At 39.2% G+C, this 18,704-nt stretch overlaps 1 protein-coding gene across 1 annotated transcript in view; it reads left to right on the forward strand.

Moving 5' to 3' along the window:
• The first annotated feature begins 4,608 nt into the window (after window positions 1-4,608).
• Window positions 4,609-18,704, forward strand: part of LOC107559391 (regulating synaptic membrane exocytosis protein 2-like) — an 87,365-nt gene continuing 73,269 nt past the window's right edge. The window contains exons 1-3 of the mRNA XM_016243188.1: window positions 4,609-5,289; window positions 8,827-9,704; window positions 16,612-16,823. Coding sequence (XP_016098674.1) covers window positions 5,228-5,289; window positions 8,827-9,704; window positions 16,612-16,823 — 1,152 coding nt within the window. The 5' untranslated portion in view covers window positions 4,609-5,227. The remainder of the gene's footprint in view (window positions 5,290-8,826; window positions 9,705-16,611; window positions 16,824-18,704) is intronic.

Consider the following 18,704-nt stretch of genomic DNA (forward strand, 5'->3'; position numbering starts at 1 on the left):
GGCCCATCACAACACTGCTCAAATTAATGTACAGGAGCAGATTTGATTTATACCATCTGTGGTGTAAAGTGGGACTGGATGATGAACCTTGCTAGGTTGGCAACAACAGGTCAGAAGGTGCAGTCATTCAGACTAGCGCAGCGAGGCGACTTAAAATAAGACAATACGGGCTTTAAAATATGTCTTATATTAATTGTCTTTTTATCTCTTTTTTTAAGAACAAGGGTTCCCTCTGTTTTATAAAACCTGAATCGGTGTAGCCTAATATTTCACCCTAAAAATCATACTCTTATCATAATTGATACAAATTTCTAAGGCCTCTAAACGTTCAACATGAGCAACATTTTGCTGAAAAACATTTTGTAAACAATCTACTTACATGCCTTCTCTCTCTGATTGATAGTTTTGCATTTTTTAGCAAGTAAAAGGCCGTTTAGTAGAATTGTACAAATGTCCCCCTTCAGCTCGTGGTTCACGTGTCTTTCTGTTGTGAAATCTTTGCTGATTTTCATAAAGTAAACATAAGAATAAGACCCAATCCCATTTCTACCCCTTACCCCTACCCCTCTGTTTCGTGTGTTCACGTAAAGGGGTAGGGGTGTCTCGATTCTCTTTTTGTTGGAGTGGTAGGGGTAAGGGGACGGGCCAGATAACCCTTCAAACGAAGATTTTTCGGGACCACACTTCAAACGAAGGGGTATGAGAATTATCTCAGCATAAACCGGCTACAGCGGCAACAGCTGCCCAAGCAAACAAGAAGACCCATAAATGTAAGCATTTTTGGCATTAATAAAGATTTTAATGAAAAGTAATCATTTGTTTTATGTTGAATTTAATCGTGTGTTCATATTTACGGTCATGTTATTGAAAGAAATGTTAGCAAAAAAAATTAGCTAAAGTTTGCTTCCATGACTGCACGATAGACCTACAACATATTTTCATGTCTGATCAGAGCTAGAACCACCATAGGCATTGAGGGGGGCCAGTCCTCCCAATAATTAGAAATCGCTAAACTTTTTTCTCAAATAAGGCCAATTTTAGAGTTGCGTGTATGTGCGTCTGTGCATCTTCAAAAACAGCGTTGACAAGTTTCTTTGCTCCGGGATGTGTGACCAGCGCGATCTCTGATGTGTGTGGGTGTCAGTAAGCGACGCAATAAAGGGTTAGTTCACCCAAAAATGAAAATTTGCCTGTGTTTTACTCACCCCCGAGGCATCTTAGGTGTATATGACTTTCTTCTTTCAGACGAATCCAGTTAGAGTTATATTAAAAATTGTCCTGGCTATTCCAAGCTCTATCATTGCAGTAGGTGGGTGTTTCTGTTCAACAGTCCACATGTCGTCAAATAAAGTGTGCGCATCCATAATAAAACACGGCTCTGGGGCATGAATAAAGGCCTCCTGTAGCGAATCCATGTGTTTTTGTAAGAAAAATACCCATATTTCAAACATAATGAACACTTTTCTCTCACTTCTGGTATCTGTCATACGCGGAAGCCGTTCCGGCGGATGACACAGGATGTATGCGCAGCGCACGCGCCTCTGAGATATGATAGTCTCGCGAGTTTGTTTACAGGAGCAAAGGAAGCAAAGTTTCCTTACTCTAGCAAAGGAAAACCAGTCTCCTCTTGGCTCATATCGAAATCCTCCAACATTTTTCTTTGCAAATCCTCGGTTTGTACTTCTAATTCGTGACTGGTGTTTTGTTTTGATCTCTCTCAGCGTTCGTCACTAATCACGCAACGCCAACGTGCTGCGTCATCTGCCAGAACAACTCCCGCATACCACAGTTAGATGAAGTTAGATAGAAGTGCTTATTACGTTTGAAATATGGGTATTTTTCTTACAAAAAGGCATGGATTCGGTACAGAAGACCTTTATTCATCCCCCCCGGAGCCGTTTGAGGCTCACCCCTACCCCTTGACACTCTGTTTCAAGGGACAAGAGAAAGGGGTAGGTGAAGGGGTATAAAATAGAATTGGGATTGGGCATAACTTTTATATTGCTAATAATATTTCAAGACATATTTCAAGACATGCATACATTTGCTCAGTTTGAGCTTCTATATGAGCCATAAAACCCTGATGTATCAAATAAAATAAAATAAAAAAAATATATATACACAAATTTTGTTTGTTTCTTAAATATTTTATTTTTGTAGATATTTTGTATCAGGCTTCATGGGGTTAATTGTGATTTCTAGCCCTGGAAATGTCATGTAAATTAATAAAATTATAAAACTGGACATTTCAAAATGAATATACATTTTTGTAGTTACGCCAATCTCTAAAATATTTTACCAGGAAGTAAAATATTGTTAAAAATCCTTATTTAGTGAATCAATAACAACTGGAAAAGTAATGGGGCCTTTGATTATTTTTGAGGACAATGAGGGCTTTGGAGTCAAAGAGGCTGAGAATTATTGCACTTGCAGCTCCAAATGGATTTGCACAAATAACTAGATTTGAAGATGCAAGCTAGACGTAGGAGGTTTCTAATGTACTGCTAGGCTGTTGCTTGCTGTTGTGCAAGGTGTGTTCACACTGACTAATGTATTTTAAACAGATTTTAATGGAGCACAGTGGATGACATAAATGCTATCCTATATAACTACAGATATTATATAACTAATGTAATGTGCATCTTTAACTACACATTGTCATATGCACAACTAGTCAATCCTTAAAAACTAGTCTGTCCTTAAAAACATAAACCTTAAACACAACATAACACAGGATCAGTCGCACGATTAAAACTGATCTGACTTGTGATTCAGTGAGCGAGTAATTAATTCAGTAATCACTCCCACTAACTCATAAGTGTTTTTGATGTATTGGGGAAAAAAAGCCTGGGTCATTGCTAACTAGCAGTCATTTGCTCACTTTTTTGCTGCCTGCAATGCAATATTAATATTTCACATTCAATTCAAACAGCAAGCTCAAATGTAATTTCTCTGCAGTGGCACTGTAGATTCAGTGTTTAAGCATGTGTTTAAGAACTGACCTAAAAACATGAAAATAAAATAATAATAATTTAGTTTCTGAGGAAGGTTCTGAATACAGCAGGGATTTATGGTTTATCAAAATAAAACAAAAATTGTGATATGGCTTAGTGTAATTATCAAATTGCAAAGGCTGTGATTTAATTAAATATATGCGCTGTGTGTTTCAGAGTGAAGCGCGGCACTGTGTTCATTTACACATGAGCAGCTCATTTTTAAAATAGCACATCCAGTGTTTCAGCATCTCAAAGTGGTTCGGTTCACAGTAGATGCTGTTCCACATGAACTCCATCTTTGCATCTGCTTTGAGTTTGGGTCGCTTTAATATGCATTTGGCAACAAAAGTGCCAAACATTCTTGTGATGAGAAGTGCTTATGAACAAAGGAGAAGCTTTAAGGACTCCCTGCCGTTTCTGTCAAAACAAAAGTTCAGTGGTTTAACGTTTGAAAATGAAGTAATTAAGACAGACATAAATATTGGTATTGCGCTTTTACAGTTGCAGTGTAAAATTTAATTATTATTATACATTTTTTTAATACTTGATTTTTGTATTTTACAGGTAAATATTACAATAATAAGTATTTCAGTAATTATTTTAGATTCATTTAGTATTTTTTTATACTTTTATTTAATAATAATACAATTAGTGTTGTTTAAATAATAATAATAATGATTATTATTATTAATAATTGTATTCATATTTATTATTAATAGTAGTGGAAGTAGTAGTGGTAGTATTTTATAATCACAAAGTTTTGGTCAAATTGTGCATCCCTACAAACAACCACAGCAAACCTGGCATTTTTAAATCACATTTTAAATGGCAATCACAATTTTTATCTGAAAGACAGCAATTTGATTTCCCCTAAATCATGCACCCCTAAATTCCAGCATGTTTGTGTACTCATGTACTATAATTCACCCTGTTTTGTAGATATTTACTTGAGCCATTAAGTTATACACAACATTTTTATATAGTTGTGAGACACCCTTTTAAGTACCACCAATCAGCTAACGTGTAATATATTTCACTGGCTTTAGGTGGCGCTGTGTTATCACTCTCGCACAGATGCACACACGCACACACACACACACACACACACACACACAAATGCCCGCAAGGCTCAGAGTTAATCTGTCCGCTTGAGAAAGAGACCGTGCACACACACACACACACACACACACACAATGAATATTTGTGAACACACACATGCTCAATCGCCCACACGAGCTCAGGGAAAGGCGCCCACACACGCATGCATTTACTGCACACATGCTGAGACAGCCAACTTCTACATGCTGATGCATCATATCCAGAGAGGTTTATTTGACTGGGATATTGTTCCCGCTTTGTTCCTGGAGTTTGTCGGGGCAAAGAGGAAGATGATTATGCTGAAATCCAGACTTGGGCGCTTGGAGAAGGAGTTCCCGGGCCGTATGGTGTTTTCTCTCTCGCACAGAGGCACACACGCACACACACACACACACACACACACAAATGCCCGCAAGGCTCAGAGTTAATCTGTCCGCTTGAGAAAGAGACCGTGCACACACACACACACACACACTGAATGTATGAATATTTGTGAACACACACATGCTCAATCGCCCACACGAGCTCAGGGAAAGGCGCCCACACACGCATGCATTTACTGCACACATGCTGAGACAGCCAACTTCTACATGCTGATGCATCATATCCAGAGAGGTTTATTTGACTGGGATATTGTTCCCGCTTTGTTCCTGGAGTTTGTCGGGGCAAAGAGGAAGATGATTATGCTGAAATCCAGACTTGGGCGCTTGGAGAAGGAGTTCCCGGGCCGTATGATTGCTAAGCAATAACCGCCATGCAGCCAGTAATCAGCTAAGTACCATAATCCTCCTTGCAGGGTAAAGTCGTGTGTGACCTCCCAACTATATACAGCCTGTGATAACAGCATTAAACGGTAACACCGCTCTCCATTCCCAGAAGCCTTTGCACCTCATGCATTCAGGCCTTTCGGCACCCTTCGGCACCTCTCGGCCCACTTCGGCTTTCTAGAATTGGCTCTTTGCTCCGGTGTGGCCTGCGTCTGCGAGAGCATGCTGGGAGGGGTGGAGAACGCACTAAGCTAGCAGCTACTGTGCTACGGGACTAGTGCATGCGTTTCCTGTAGCCGTGACCTTGTTTCCCCCCTGGCCGGACCTCTTCTGTCCCTTCAGCAGCGTGTGGTGCATTTGCGTTTGATGCAGCCGCGCGGTCGACATGCTCGCGCCCGCAGCCCAGATGTGCAGCTCTTGAGTGACAGGTGCGTGCACACGCGACGCGCTCGGCCGTGGAGGATTGTTTTTTTTGCCGGTGCAGCATTCGTGTGACAGTCGAGTGCCTCTCGCTGAATGCTGCTTAGTTGACGGTTTTGTGACGGGTGTGCAGATGTTCCTAGAGGAGTAATTATAACACCTGAGTAATGCTTGCACAGAACTGGCTGTACAGTTGGGAAAGATTATCATGCATGAGGTTTAGGGCTGTTTACATCTCGTGATGCCATGCTGTGGGTATAGAATTAACACTTAGTCTGTTTGTTTTCTTCTTTTTGTCCCATTAAGATGCTGTTTTGAGCATCATTATAGGTTTGAGTCCCTTTTTATGCAATATATGCTTATTATTGTAATATACACTGCTTTTCAAAATTTGGGGTCAGTAAGACTGAAGAAATTAAAACTTTTATTTAGCAAGGATGGGATGTGTGATGTGATGATACCTAATGTGTGATGTGATGCTTTTAGTTGACTGACACTCCGTCCTATTTTTGTAACATTGCACAGTTGCTCCAGTGAGTTTATATTCCCCATTTTAAACAAATATCATCTGTGAATTTATCACTATGAATTTTAATTGTTATATATGTTTAAATAGCTTTATGGCTTTTACTTAATGAACGTAACTGTTGGCAGAAATATGTTGAATCAAATCACTTTGGATGCTAATAAAAGAAAGCAAACAGCCGCTGAATATTGTAATGATTTTGTCTTTGAGTTTTGTTTCTCCTGCTATGCTGTTTCTGTGTGTCGGGCTGCTCTGATTTGAGAAGCTCATAGGGCTTTGCACAGAGACGGCAGGCACAAATCAAGGAATAATATCGCTTCATTGTTTAACATATTGCAGCATGCATATGATGACACAATGGATGATGTCACATTTACATTTAGACATTCAGCAATCATTTACTGCTGGAATATGGTGCAGCTCAATATGGTTACTGCTGCTGACTCTGCACAATCATTTAATTGTGTATTGCCCACGTCAATAAAAAAAGATGTTCGCCCATGCAAAAGCCAGCACTATAATGCAAAGGTATTATGGGTGGTTGTTAGGGCATTTCTGCGTGGTTGCCAAGTTGTTATCAGCATTTTATAGTGAGATGCAGATTGGTTTTTAGATCAGTGTAGGTCTACAGGATATTTTTATCCACCAGTCTCCAAGTCAAATCATTTAGAAAAGTAAGGCCAGTGTTGTTTGGATCATTATTGAGATACAGTTTTATTAACATTTTGTCTTTTTTTTTTGTAGTAGTAGTTTTTCATTTTAATTTTAGTTAAAAATGTGCATTTAGTTTAAATTAATTTTTAAAAATATATATGTAGTTTTTAAGTTTTATTTCAGTTTAGTTTTAGTTTTTTTAGTACATCAAGTTAAACTAAAGTGAAATGAGATATCTTGCTTATTTTGTCTTTTATTTTGTAATTTTTCATTTTTATTTTAGTAAAAATGTAAAATGTATTTTAAATGAAAATAATTTTTAATGTCTATGTAGTTTTTATACATTTTTATTTCAGTTTTAGTTATTGTAGTGCATCAAGTTAAACTAAATTGAAATGTGAGATCTTGCATGTTTTGTCATTTTTTTTGTAATTTTTCATTTTTATTTTAGTAAAAATTTAAAATTTTGTTTATATTTAATTTAAATAATTTTTAATGTCTTAGTTTTTATACATTTTTTTTCAGTTTTAGTTTTCATTATTTTTGTGCCTCAAGTTAAACTAAATTGAAATGTGAGATCTTGCATGTTTTGTAATTTTTTTTGTAATTTTTCATTTTTATTTTAGTAAAAATTTAAAATTTTGTTTATATTTAATTTAAATAATTTTTAATGTCTTAGTTTTTATACATTTTTTTTTCAGTTTTAGTTTTCATTATTTTTGTGCCTCAAGTTAAAGTAAATTGAAATGAGAGATGTTGCTTATTTTGAGTCCTTTTTTTGTAATTTTTCATTTTAATTTTAGAAAAATGTATTAATTAAATAAAAATTATTTTTAATTTATATTTTTTATAAATATTTTTATATTTTTTATACCAGCCCTACGAGGAGCAATTATATTTTTAATTTCTGTGGTTTTTATACATTTTCATTTCAGTTTTAGTTATTTTAGTGCATCAAGTTTTTTTTTATGGTTTTAGTTTTAGCTAACCATAATAATCTTGCACCTCTTCTCAACAAGCCACATGATTTGTAGTATCATTCATGCCTATAAAACAAACGATGAGAGATCATTCACACTCAACTTTAATACTTAAGCTTATGGTTTTGTTCAAATCACAAACCGTAAGTATGAGCAATAGTAAAATAGCTGTTTACTTTAACAATCTCTTTCCAGCTGCGGGAGAGTAGCAGCATCTGCTGTAAGTGAGACTTCCTGGCGTGATATAACATAGTTAATGAGAGAGAAACAGAAAGGGAGGGAACTAAACGCATCTGGCTCTGTCTTGGCACTGCAGTGTTTCTCTAACTCCGTGTGACACACTTCCCCTCATGACTCTGGCCAGAGCCGAACACTCCGCCCTTACAGGTTAATAGCTATGAAAGCCATGGCTCAAAGGTCTGTTATGGCAGACAGGTCCCAGACCACCAAACCCCATCTAGCTGGCCACTATCGCAGAGCTTCACAGTCCCTGTGGGCTCCTCACGATGAAAGAGCTCCAGGGCATGAACAACAGTGATGCTTGTTGATGTATGCCTGTATTACAAGAGAGTCCTGAACCCAAGCGGGGATAGACTCATGGGCAGTGAACTTGAGGTGACTGGTGGCGTCGAACACTTTCGTCTGTGTCAGTCTGAGGTACTAGAAAGACAGTGGAAGGCATAAATTAGGCATGGATCAGGATGCCGTGCTCCTTCAGGTTTTTTTTAATGCCCAGAACCCCAAATATGATAATACTCTTGCGAAGGGGAATATAAGTAGAATATAAGGACAGCTTGATTTTTATGTTTCAAGACTCATTTATATGATGTGAGGGAAAAAACTGTGCCTTAAAACTGAACAACTGGCACTGGAATTGTATTAAAGCAAGAATTGTTTTTTTGTGACTCAAACTTGGTCTTGTGCTATATGTCAGCACTGACCACAAGGCTAACCCTGAGAAACATTTGAAGATTTTTTTTTTTTTTTAATTGTTAGGGTTAGGTGTACCCATGAGGATGGACATTTGTGCTGCACGTTTGGCAATTTTGTTGCAACTTGCTGATTCTTTAGCATCCTGCACCATGATCATCCTGAGACCAATGCATTTTGTTCCATTTCAGTATTTAACACTACATCCAGCTGTTTTTGAATACATGAATACATTCTATGTGTAAGTTATTATGCAGGGCTTCCTTAATCAGAATGTATGTTCAAACAACTCACCTCTAGGTAATTTCAAATGTATGCAGTTTTGTACAACCCTAGTGTGAATCACTTGAAGAGAAATGAAGGTGCCATACGCTCATTTGTGATTGAATAGAGTTTTAGCCTCACCTCACTGCATTGACCACTCACACTGACCTCATTTCCTTTTACATTCTTAGAAACAGAAGCCCATCAGCATCCAGGGACCCCAACGCGGCATATAACCAAAGGGAGGGGGAAGGAGGACTGCAGTATGCCCCGGCTGAAGGAGGCATGCCCCGCTCTCCGTCCGACTACGGTCGTGACCCTGGCCATTCGCCGAGGAGTTCAAGAATGTACAATGAGGTGGGCGGTTATCAAGACAGCCGAGTACGCTGGCACTCGCAAGGCCAGCGTTTGGACGGCCAGCTAGAGGACTATGAACTCCAAAGACGCCGTGAGGAGGAATACCAGGCCCGATACCGCAGTGACCCCAACCTGGCGCGCTACCCAGTCAAACCCCAGCCCTACGAGGAGCAGATGCGCATCCATGCCCAGGTGTCACGGGCTCGGCACGAGCGGCGTCATAGTGACGTCTCGCTCGCCTATACAGAACTTGACGAGCCTCTGCATGGGCCCGGTGGGCGGCACTCGCGCCTCCCTCTGTTGGGAGGCCCAAGTCAACGCTCGTACTCAATGGACAGGAGCTCACCGGGACATCGGATGTCGAATCATAGCCCACCAACACCACACCGCAGCCCCGTGCTGGGCGATAGCCGGCGAGGACTGGTGGAGCCAATGAGGAAACCCATACCCCAACAGCACCACTTGGACCCTAGCTCAGCCATGCGCAGGAACAGTCGGGACAAAACGGATAGCATGCTACGAAACGATTCTCTGAGCTCGGACCAATCCGAGTCGGTTCGGCCTCCTCCACCTCGACCGCACCGCAGCAAACGCCTTGGCAAGCTCAGAACCATGGGCAGCTTCAGCAGCTCAGAAGAGGAGCTGGCAACCACGCCAGAGTACACCAGCTGTGAGGATGTGGAGCTGGAGAGTGAGTCCTTCAGCGAAAAAGGTAAACGCTGCTGACTCTGAATGGAATTATAGAGCCTGTGAAATAGGTACTTCTTTTGAAAAAGTAACTACTTTGCGACTGTTAAAAAGTATGTTCTATATAGTATGAATTTGTGTAGCATGAATATAATATGGACACACTGTTGCACTCGGCATGTTGTCATTTTCATGTGACCTACTGGACCATCCTCATCTCCCGTGGCCTCATGGGATAGTAAAGTGTCCATCAGATACGCACTTCAGAATCTCGCCAGGAGTATTCGTTCACTGGAGGACTTTGTGTCTACTGAATTTGCACATACTATGCTCTTAACATAGGCCTACTGTTTTTCATGTAGTAGGGAAGTATGCTATTTTGGATGCAGCCTGTGTGCACCTTATAAACACCAGCCAGATGAATCTTGTGGTTTGACATCAGGGATATCCAGCCCTGCTCCTGGAGAGCTACCTTCCTGCAGACTTCACTTTCAACTCAACACATCTGACTGCAATTTCTCAGTAACCCTGAACACCTTGATTAGCTGGCTCAGGTGCATTTGATTGGGGTTGTGGCTGAACTCTGCAGGACGGTAGATCTCCAGGAGCAGATCCTAGACCTTAAATGATTTTGGTTACTCTTTACTGATTCTTCTTGGTTGTCCCACTTAAATAAGAGAGTCAGTTTTGGCAGAGCATAACTTGTTGATGGTGAGGTTAGAGTCATGATGCTGTGGGTTATGATGTCGTCTTACTGAGTCTACCTTAAATACAGATTTGGAGAGGCTCGTTTAATTAAGAGAGCATAGAGATAACATGATTTTGCATGTTTTTTTTTCAGTTGTGCTTGATGCCAACTACATTATATAATTGATTGTTGTTGAATATTAAACAGACTACTGCTTGTAACAGTAACCCCTTAGTTAATATTCTCAACACAGTCAGATGAGAAGTCAAAAGATGAGAAAATTAAGTATAAGACTTGCAAGGTTGATGCATTGACCTCAGATTCAGTAAAAGTGCCAGTTCTCTTGGTAATTCTTTTTGTTTTAGTTTCTGTGCTTTGGGGTTGTTGAGATCAGTTATAACATGTCAGTTATTCTGTGACCTTTCTCCTCTAAATTCAGTTTAAAACTGCACTTAAGATAAAGGAGAATCCACTGACGCTGGCAATTACATGGGGTGAGTCACATGACCAGGGTTTAAACCATGGAGGGTGTTTCATTATTCAAGCAGGTTTAATTATGTAATGCAAGCCGGGCTGAAGATGCTAGCGTGTGAATGGAGACACAGGACACAGTCATACATTGCCATTCACTGTTAAGTAGAATCCTGTTCTCCTGTTAGAATATGAATTTCTATAGCTTTTGCTGTTAGACATTTAAAGTGAGAATATTACTATGAGATCAGCTGACCTGATGCCCTGTAGGTCTGACAAAGAACTAATAGCAAGGCATGGTACATCTTGACATGTATAACAGCTAATATGATTCAGTAAGATAATTAAAATGTCTAACCAAATTGCTTTTCTCAGCCATGCCCATGTTTCTTCATTAGTCATACAGCCAGGCTTTTCAAACTGAATCTCCCCAGCACTGCACATTTTGGATGTATTCTTTATTTAACACACCTGAATTAACTGAGTAGTAAAGCACTCCATGGCCTGAACTGGATCTGTCAAAAAAAGAGAGATTCAAAATGGGCAGCACCTCGGGGAGCCTTTAGGAACAATTTTAAACCCCTGACGTTCAGCAGAATTCCAAATTATTTTCAACCTAATATCTGTGGCATGTTGTTTACTACATTAAATAATTGCAATTCATGTCTGAGCATGTGCATTTTAAATAAAGAGTCTTACACATGGGAAAGCTCAGTTGGAGCGTTTAACACATAAAGATGCATAAAGGGGGTGTCATCGATGCTTTGTTAATTCTTGAAGTGAACTTTTGACTGTAATGGTAAGGTTCACCAAGAGGTAAGGTTCAGTACAGTACAGTACGGTACGCAATAGGGGTGTAACGGTACACAAACATGACAGTTCAGTACGTACCTCAGTTTTGATGTCACGGTTCGGTGTGGTTTCGTTACAGCAGGAGGAAAAAATACTAAACATAAATTGTTTTTTTTTATTAAACAATGTTTTACTGAACAAATTGCTCTTTCTTTAAATAAATCAATTATAATTACAATTTTCTTTAAATCTACCTCATGAAATAGGCCTAATAAAGAAAATCTATACAAAACAACCTCAGATTCTGCTCTAAACTATAGGGAGCCATTTTACATTACTATACGTTTACAATTGACAACAGAGCCCAAACTTAAATTTAATTACTATTTATTTTTAACTATAATAATCAACACTCAAAAAAAATTTATGCAAACATGTAAATTGCACTCAGTGCAGTTTTTAAATTAATTTCTATATTATACAATTGTATGGCCTCATCAAAGAGTGCCAAAACGGCATTTATTGTCTGAATTTCCTGAAAAAATTGAATGATTTTTTCGGTACATGTGCGTACTGAACTGAAAGGTATGCAGTTGTACCGAATGCGTGTACCGTTACAACCCTAGTATGCAATTATGTCTGTTTCCATTGTCAGAAGTTGTGAATGGTACCAAAAAATGGTACTGTACCACTTTTGTTGGTACCCTTCCGTTGGGGTTGTACGTCGATACCTAAAGGGTGGAGCTAGACTCACTGCAGAACGTTGATTGGTTGACGTAGATCACTACTTTTTTGGCATAAACTATGCCTATCAAGTAAGGATACTGTTGGCGGTGGAAATGCAAGCTGGATCAGAGTGTACTTTCCTGAATTGTACTGTACTCTACTGTACTGACCTGTACTGTTTGGTGGAAATTAGCCATAATATACCCCTAAAAATTGAGCATTGGTAACTTAGAGTAATACTGTGTACTCTTAAGGTACTACTATGAACGTTTTTAGGAGTAAAATATATTAATTTAAGGGTGCTATCCCAGTGACAACTGTTGTACCCCTAAAGGTATGACTTCTGAACAGTTTTTGATAGGGATGCACCGATATGAACATTTTGGCCGATACCGATAACAGAAAAAATTTGCATTTATCGGCCGATACCGATATGGTGGTCGATATATCGTGCATCCCTAGTTTTTGAGAGTGTATCCACAACATGGTGTGGCACTTCTCTTCTGGTGTAAAAATGACTTAAGAGCAAGGTCAGTTTGAAATGAGTGAGAATACAGCATATTGGATGTCTGAAAACACAACTGGACTCATTGAACAAACTCAAACTCCCATTGATCAGTGGTTGCTTATGTTAGAGTGTACCAGCAAAAGTTAAAATGTTCTCTTCTTTTGGTGTCATGGTGCTTATTATCATTAGGATTCAAGGAATGTATATGGAATGCTACTATCTTTGCTATCTGTGAAGTACCTGTCCTTCCTCTTCCTCCTTTTTCTTCTACCATGTAAGATATTCCCCTCCCCTAAAAGCTCTGATGTTGTCAGGGTCACAATTAGCTCAATTGGGTAAGCCTCTTTGCACAGGAGCAGTCTCGAGAGAGAGCTCCCCAGAGCCTTGCTTCATCTGCAGAAGTAGGGAGAGGGAGTCCCAGCAGCTTTGCAGAGGTAGAGGGTCACTTCCATGTCAGAGTCAGGAAGTGAAATTGCACCAGTGCATCTGTCATGGTTACCTCTTCACCACAGCTACTTAATGCACTCAAGAGGCTACAGTGGAGCAGAAGAAAGTAGGACACGTAGTGACTCAAAGAGTTACTTGCTTCCACCTTCATCCTGCTCATACTCAGTCTCTCTGTTTCAGTCAGCTTTCTAAAGGCTCACACCACCCCAACAAACACCGACAAATCTCCAAATCCCAATGCTTGATCAGTGGGGTAACCATGTTGGTATTTGTTCAGACAATGAATGTTTCCCAAAATTTCCAATCCAGCATCCAACATTAAACTCTAGAGTTTCCACAAATCTAGCAGGCATCTAGTCACTCCATCTGACCTCATAAGAGTGGCACACCTCTTGACTGTAGACAGGAAGGAGCTTGATCTCTGACAAGCTTATCCTTCCATTGGGTGCCATTGGACATACGTCAATCAGTCAGTGACAACCCAACCTGATTGGTTCAAAGTACTCAATTCCCTCCCCACCTGCAAAAAGAGAAAAGGATTTGGTCAAAGTAGCAAACTAGTGGAGGAACACACAGAGACTGCACGCTGTGTGAAGCCTGGGAAAATGGTGGTAAGTCAATATATCATCAAACTGCCAACATTTGGAATGGTGACTGTTCTGCTGCTGTGTGCGTTGGAGTAAGGACTTTTAACTTAATTGTTTGCTCTGAACTTTCACTTTCGTGTAAAAACCACCAACCGGAAGGTTGGAAAATCTAAAAGAAAGGAATAGTTCTATTGGTTGGGTGCAAGCGATTGAGGCCAATGCTTGCTTCCATGGAGCCATGAGCAAACTGTAGGGGTTCTTGGAGTCAGGGATCAGCCCGGCAAACTCCGGGAAACAGTCTGTTGTGATGCGGGGACTATGTAGGGCAGGGTGTTTGAGCTGGCTTACAAGAATAACGGTAAGCTCATTATTCTAAGGCATGAACTCCATTTCAGTGCAAGGAGATAGAGAGAGGGAAAGAGAATGACATCGTTGAGAGGCAATCAAAAAAGGCAAACATTTGGGTTTGACATCTTTCTTGAAGGGGATGTGCAAGACCTTTAAAGACTGACCCAAGTGTGATTTGAAGAGCTGCAGTTGAGTTCTAGTCCTTGTTCCGGTGGACGTAGTTGAGTAAATCAGCTTTGCAGAACTTTAACTTGCCAAGGTTTGGAAGGGCTGGTGCAGCAAAGACGGATTATCAACAATATATTGGGACTACACAGTACAAATTATTTTTTTCCTGAAGACGCTGGGAACGGTGTGCACATGGTGCTTGGACAAATGGCAAACGCTTCTGGTTTGTGAGGCATGGTGTATGTTAAGGCAGAAGTAATGTCTACAGAAGTAAGCTTTTACAACGTTCATTCTTTTCATGGTAGCATACAGATATCACCGCATGCTGGCAGGGAAATTGGGGACAGGATGATGCAATGTTGGTAGCAGTAATCAGACTTCTGCAATATTAAAGTTTCCGTGCTATACACTAGGATACAAATTCTTTTATCCATTTATTATAGTGCCGTTGTGATATTGCACTGAATCTGGCTGTTAAAATTATGGATGCATAATAACCATATTTTTCATCTTTAAACTACAGCTTGGTTTCTTAATCAAATGTACTGTATTGATGACACAGACACATGTAAATAACTATTATTTTGCACATATGAAGTGAGTCCTATGATGATGTTTTACTTAAATCCAGTCCAGTTTATTTAGCACATTTCAAGTGAATCTTTTGATGATGGTTTCCTTAAATTCAGTCCAGTTTATATTTAAAGGACCTTGAAACTGGACCTTGTTCTTTGTTTTAAACTGCTAAGAAAGTATCAGTACAATATTGATGCATTGCAAATCCATCTGCTTGCCAACCCATGTAAATAATTGCAAGACAAGAGAAGTTTGTGTTTTTAAAGGTTTTGTGCCTTAAATTATTCCTTGATACTATAACTAACCTGACATTCCAGGAATTCAGTGAGAATATCTGTGTGTTCATAACAGAAAATATGCACAATATACTGTATATGTATGTGTTAAATATCAAAATCAGCAAAATGGGATGCATTTTATGGTGTTATGTACATTATGCAACAGCATGGAGCTGTATCAAACAGGGAAAAAAAAGTCTTTTATATGTCATTTAAGCACTAGATTTTAATGTCTGTGTGTCTCCAACCAGATAAAGATTTCCTAACAGAAAGGTTCTCTGTCAACAGAAATAGTGCTGTTTAGATGTATGGCACTCAGGTAATTTGCTTTCTCAGAAAATGTACTTTCAGATGTTGAGCTAAGAAGACAATATTTATGACTTTTTTCTTTTCTTTTTGTCAAATTGCTGGATAAACAGGGTTTGTCTTGTAGTTTTGGTCGTGTTGTAGTTCATGCTCTTTTTTGTACACCTTTAAAATATCTGTATTGGTTCTTTCTTTCCATTTGTTTTATAGGTAAGTGTATACAAAGAAAAGTGATATCAATTGTTACATGTGTTAATTTAAAGTGATAACTAACCCAAAAATGACAAATCTGTCATCATTTAGTCACCCTCATTAGTCACCAACCTGTATGACTTTCTTTCTTCTGTGGAAAACAAACAAGATTTTCTTTTAAAGAATGCACTAGTTCTTTTTTTTCATGTAATTGAAATGAATGGAGACTGAAGGTTTCACAAAAGCACCATAACAGTATCACACAAGTAGTTCTTACTAAATGAATGGTGATTTAATTTTGCGAACCAGATCGACTGATTTTTTTCAAAAGATCTGACTCAGAAGAACGATCCGTTCTTGAATCGGGCATTGCTGTTACTATCGTGAACATCATTTTTGCAAAGTTGCAGTCCCCATTCATTGTAATTGCATGGAACAAAATGGCTAGTACATTCTTTAAAATATATGTTTTGTGTTTCACGGAAGAAAGAAAGTTGTACGCTTGCCGAACGACATGAGGGTGAGTAAATAATGGCAGCAGTTTCATTTTTGTAGAACTACACCTTTAAACGAGCTGTAAGAGAAAGTGTGTGAGTAAATGAATGTTGCGTATTTGCCTATATAAGTTAAATATTGTTGACACGAGTGCGTGCGTTTGTGTCCTCTCACTGTGCTGTCCTCAGGAGATATGGATGGTCACTGGTGGGACCATACATCTTGGCATAGCGAGGCCTCCTCAATGTCTATGGTGAGGCTTGTGACCCTCTCACCCCATTTCCCCTCGATTAATTCGCCTCTGCATGTTTTGTTTCTCCTCCTTTTTTTATATCATCCATAACTTTTAGGCAACATTCAAAGGGGAAAAAGAAAAACAAATGAGCAGACATATTTTTTGGACGCCAGTTATGCCCCGTCTGAGAGGCAAAAGACAGAGGTGCGATTTTGGGAGCGCTCCCACGATGAAGATGCGGAGTGGTGCGAGCCGCAGGTCAAAGATTCAGGGGTTGACACGTGCAGTAGCACCACGCTAAACGAGGAGCATAGCCATAGCGACAAGGTACTGAGACGACTTCCTGCCGCCTGCCTCTCGCTTCCTGTGACTGACCTGCTCGACTGTCTGTTTCTGCCTCTAGAGGGTTTCCTACTCTAATCGTGCCTCTCAGATGAGAGGAGAACCCTCTGGTTTGCTTTGCTCCACTGTCTTCTGGCTGCAAAGTCGTAGCGCATCCTAACACAGAAAGATGAATGACAAACTTCCTGGCACTGTTTGCTCCATATGCTGCATGCTTCTCGATGCGGACAGACGCTCCATTCTGATTGCAAACCTGTTTTCCTCACTTGGTCACGTCACCTTTTCACGCTGTTCCCCCCTTTGGGATTTCCTGACATGATTTTTTCCACACAATCCTTCAGTCTCAGCTTAAACACAGGGATAGACTAGTGTGGGAATCAATCTTGCACTAAGCAGTTGTTTTTCTTTTCCCCTTTTCACGGTCTCATTCTTCATGCTGTGCTTTTCTGTCCCATTTTTGGTTTTTGTTCGTTCACCGCATCTTTCGCGATAGCGAATAGAAGTAGCTTGCTACATCCATACTGCTTGAGGGTGTGAGAGCAATTTACTTTGCTTTTCTGCTTAAACAGTGGATTGATCTAGATCAGTGCTTCTCAACTGGTTTTGTCGTTTAATGTTAAATATCGATATTTGTGAATTGGTTTAACCATTGGTTTAGGGAATATTTCTCTCTATTAACTGTGACTTTTGCCTCAATAAACTCCTAATTTGATGTCTATTAATAGTTAGTAAGGTAGTTGTTAAGTTTAGGTATTGGGGTGGATTAAAGGATCTAAAATATGCTCATGCAGAATAACATGTGCTTTATAAGTACTAATAAACAGCCAGTATGCTAGTAATATGCGTGCTAATAAGCAACTAGTTAATAGTGAGAATTGGTCCTTAAAATAAAGTGTTACCATTAATACTTGTGAATTGGCTAACCATATGTGATGCGATAAAGCAACAAGCATAGCTTTTGAGATTTTGTCCTGACTAACGAGTACTGGAACATTTTGTTAATTGTTTGCGTAGTCCCGTTTGGTCCAAATGGGAACTGTTGTGTTGCCAACTTGCCCATGTTGGAATCTGTCTAATGTAACTAAAGTATTTAAAGTATTTGAAGAATCAAGTGAGTGAAGATTTATGTTAAAACAGAGGAATTTGTAAAAAAAAAAAAAAAAAAACCCGTAAGGTTGGATTGGATGGACAGACTTTGACATCAATTACAAAATATGTGAAGTTCTCTTTAGTTTGAACTATTCTATTTATATTTTAAATTTTATGCCCGCGTCCCAAAGTATTATAAACCATGACCACTATAAGTTACACTTTCCGCAAAGAAAAACTGGCTTGTGGATGTCATTGATACAGCCACTGAAATGATCTTTTCAAGTATATGATATATTTATTTTGTGTTTTATTTTTAAAATGTTTATAGGATTAAACTGTCAAATCTCGTCATGTATGACATAACTGCTATAAGTGAAATATTCCGTTTTGCAGTTAAATGCAGTAACTGTAGAGTTTCGTAATCAAAATACTTTAAAAAGTGTGGAAAACATGCATGATGACAAAATTCAGCTGGCTCTTTCCTTGTGGGGGGCATAACTTAAAGTAGACGTAACTTGTAGTGGCTATGGTTTCTAGTTATGTGGAATGCAGTCAGATACACTTTTTTGCATTCAGCATTGTTTATTATAAAATCGCTCTGGTCCTTTATGATTGGCTAGGCAACGTTTGAAGCCATAGTAAAATACTGCATCAGTATTACTGTACAACTCAATACAACTCCACTCCGTTCTGTAAAAACGTCCCACAGCTGTTCTAAAATCACTGTAAGCCACTGCTTCTTGGAGGTTTTTGCCTTAATCGACTAATACGTGC

The sequence above is a fragment of the Sinocyclocheilus grahami genome, unplaced genomic scaffold (genome assembly GCF_001515645.1).
Source record: "Sinocyclocheilus grahami isolate Dianchi unplaced genomic scaffold, SAMN03320097.WGS_v1.1 scaffold683.1, whole genome shotgun sequence".
Classification (NCBI taxonomy): Eukaryota; Metazoa; Chordata; class Actinopteri; order Cypriniformes; family Cyprinidae; genus Sinocyclocheilus; species Sinocyclocheilus grahami.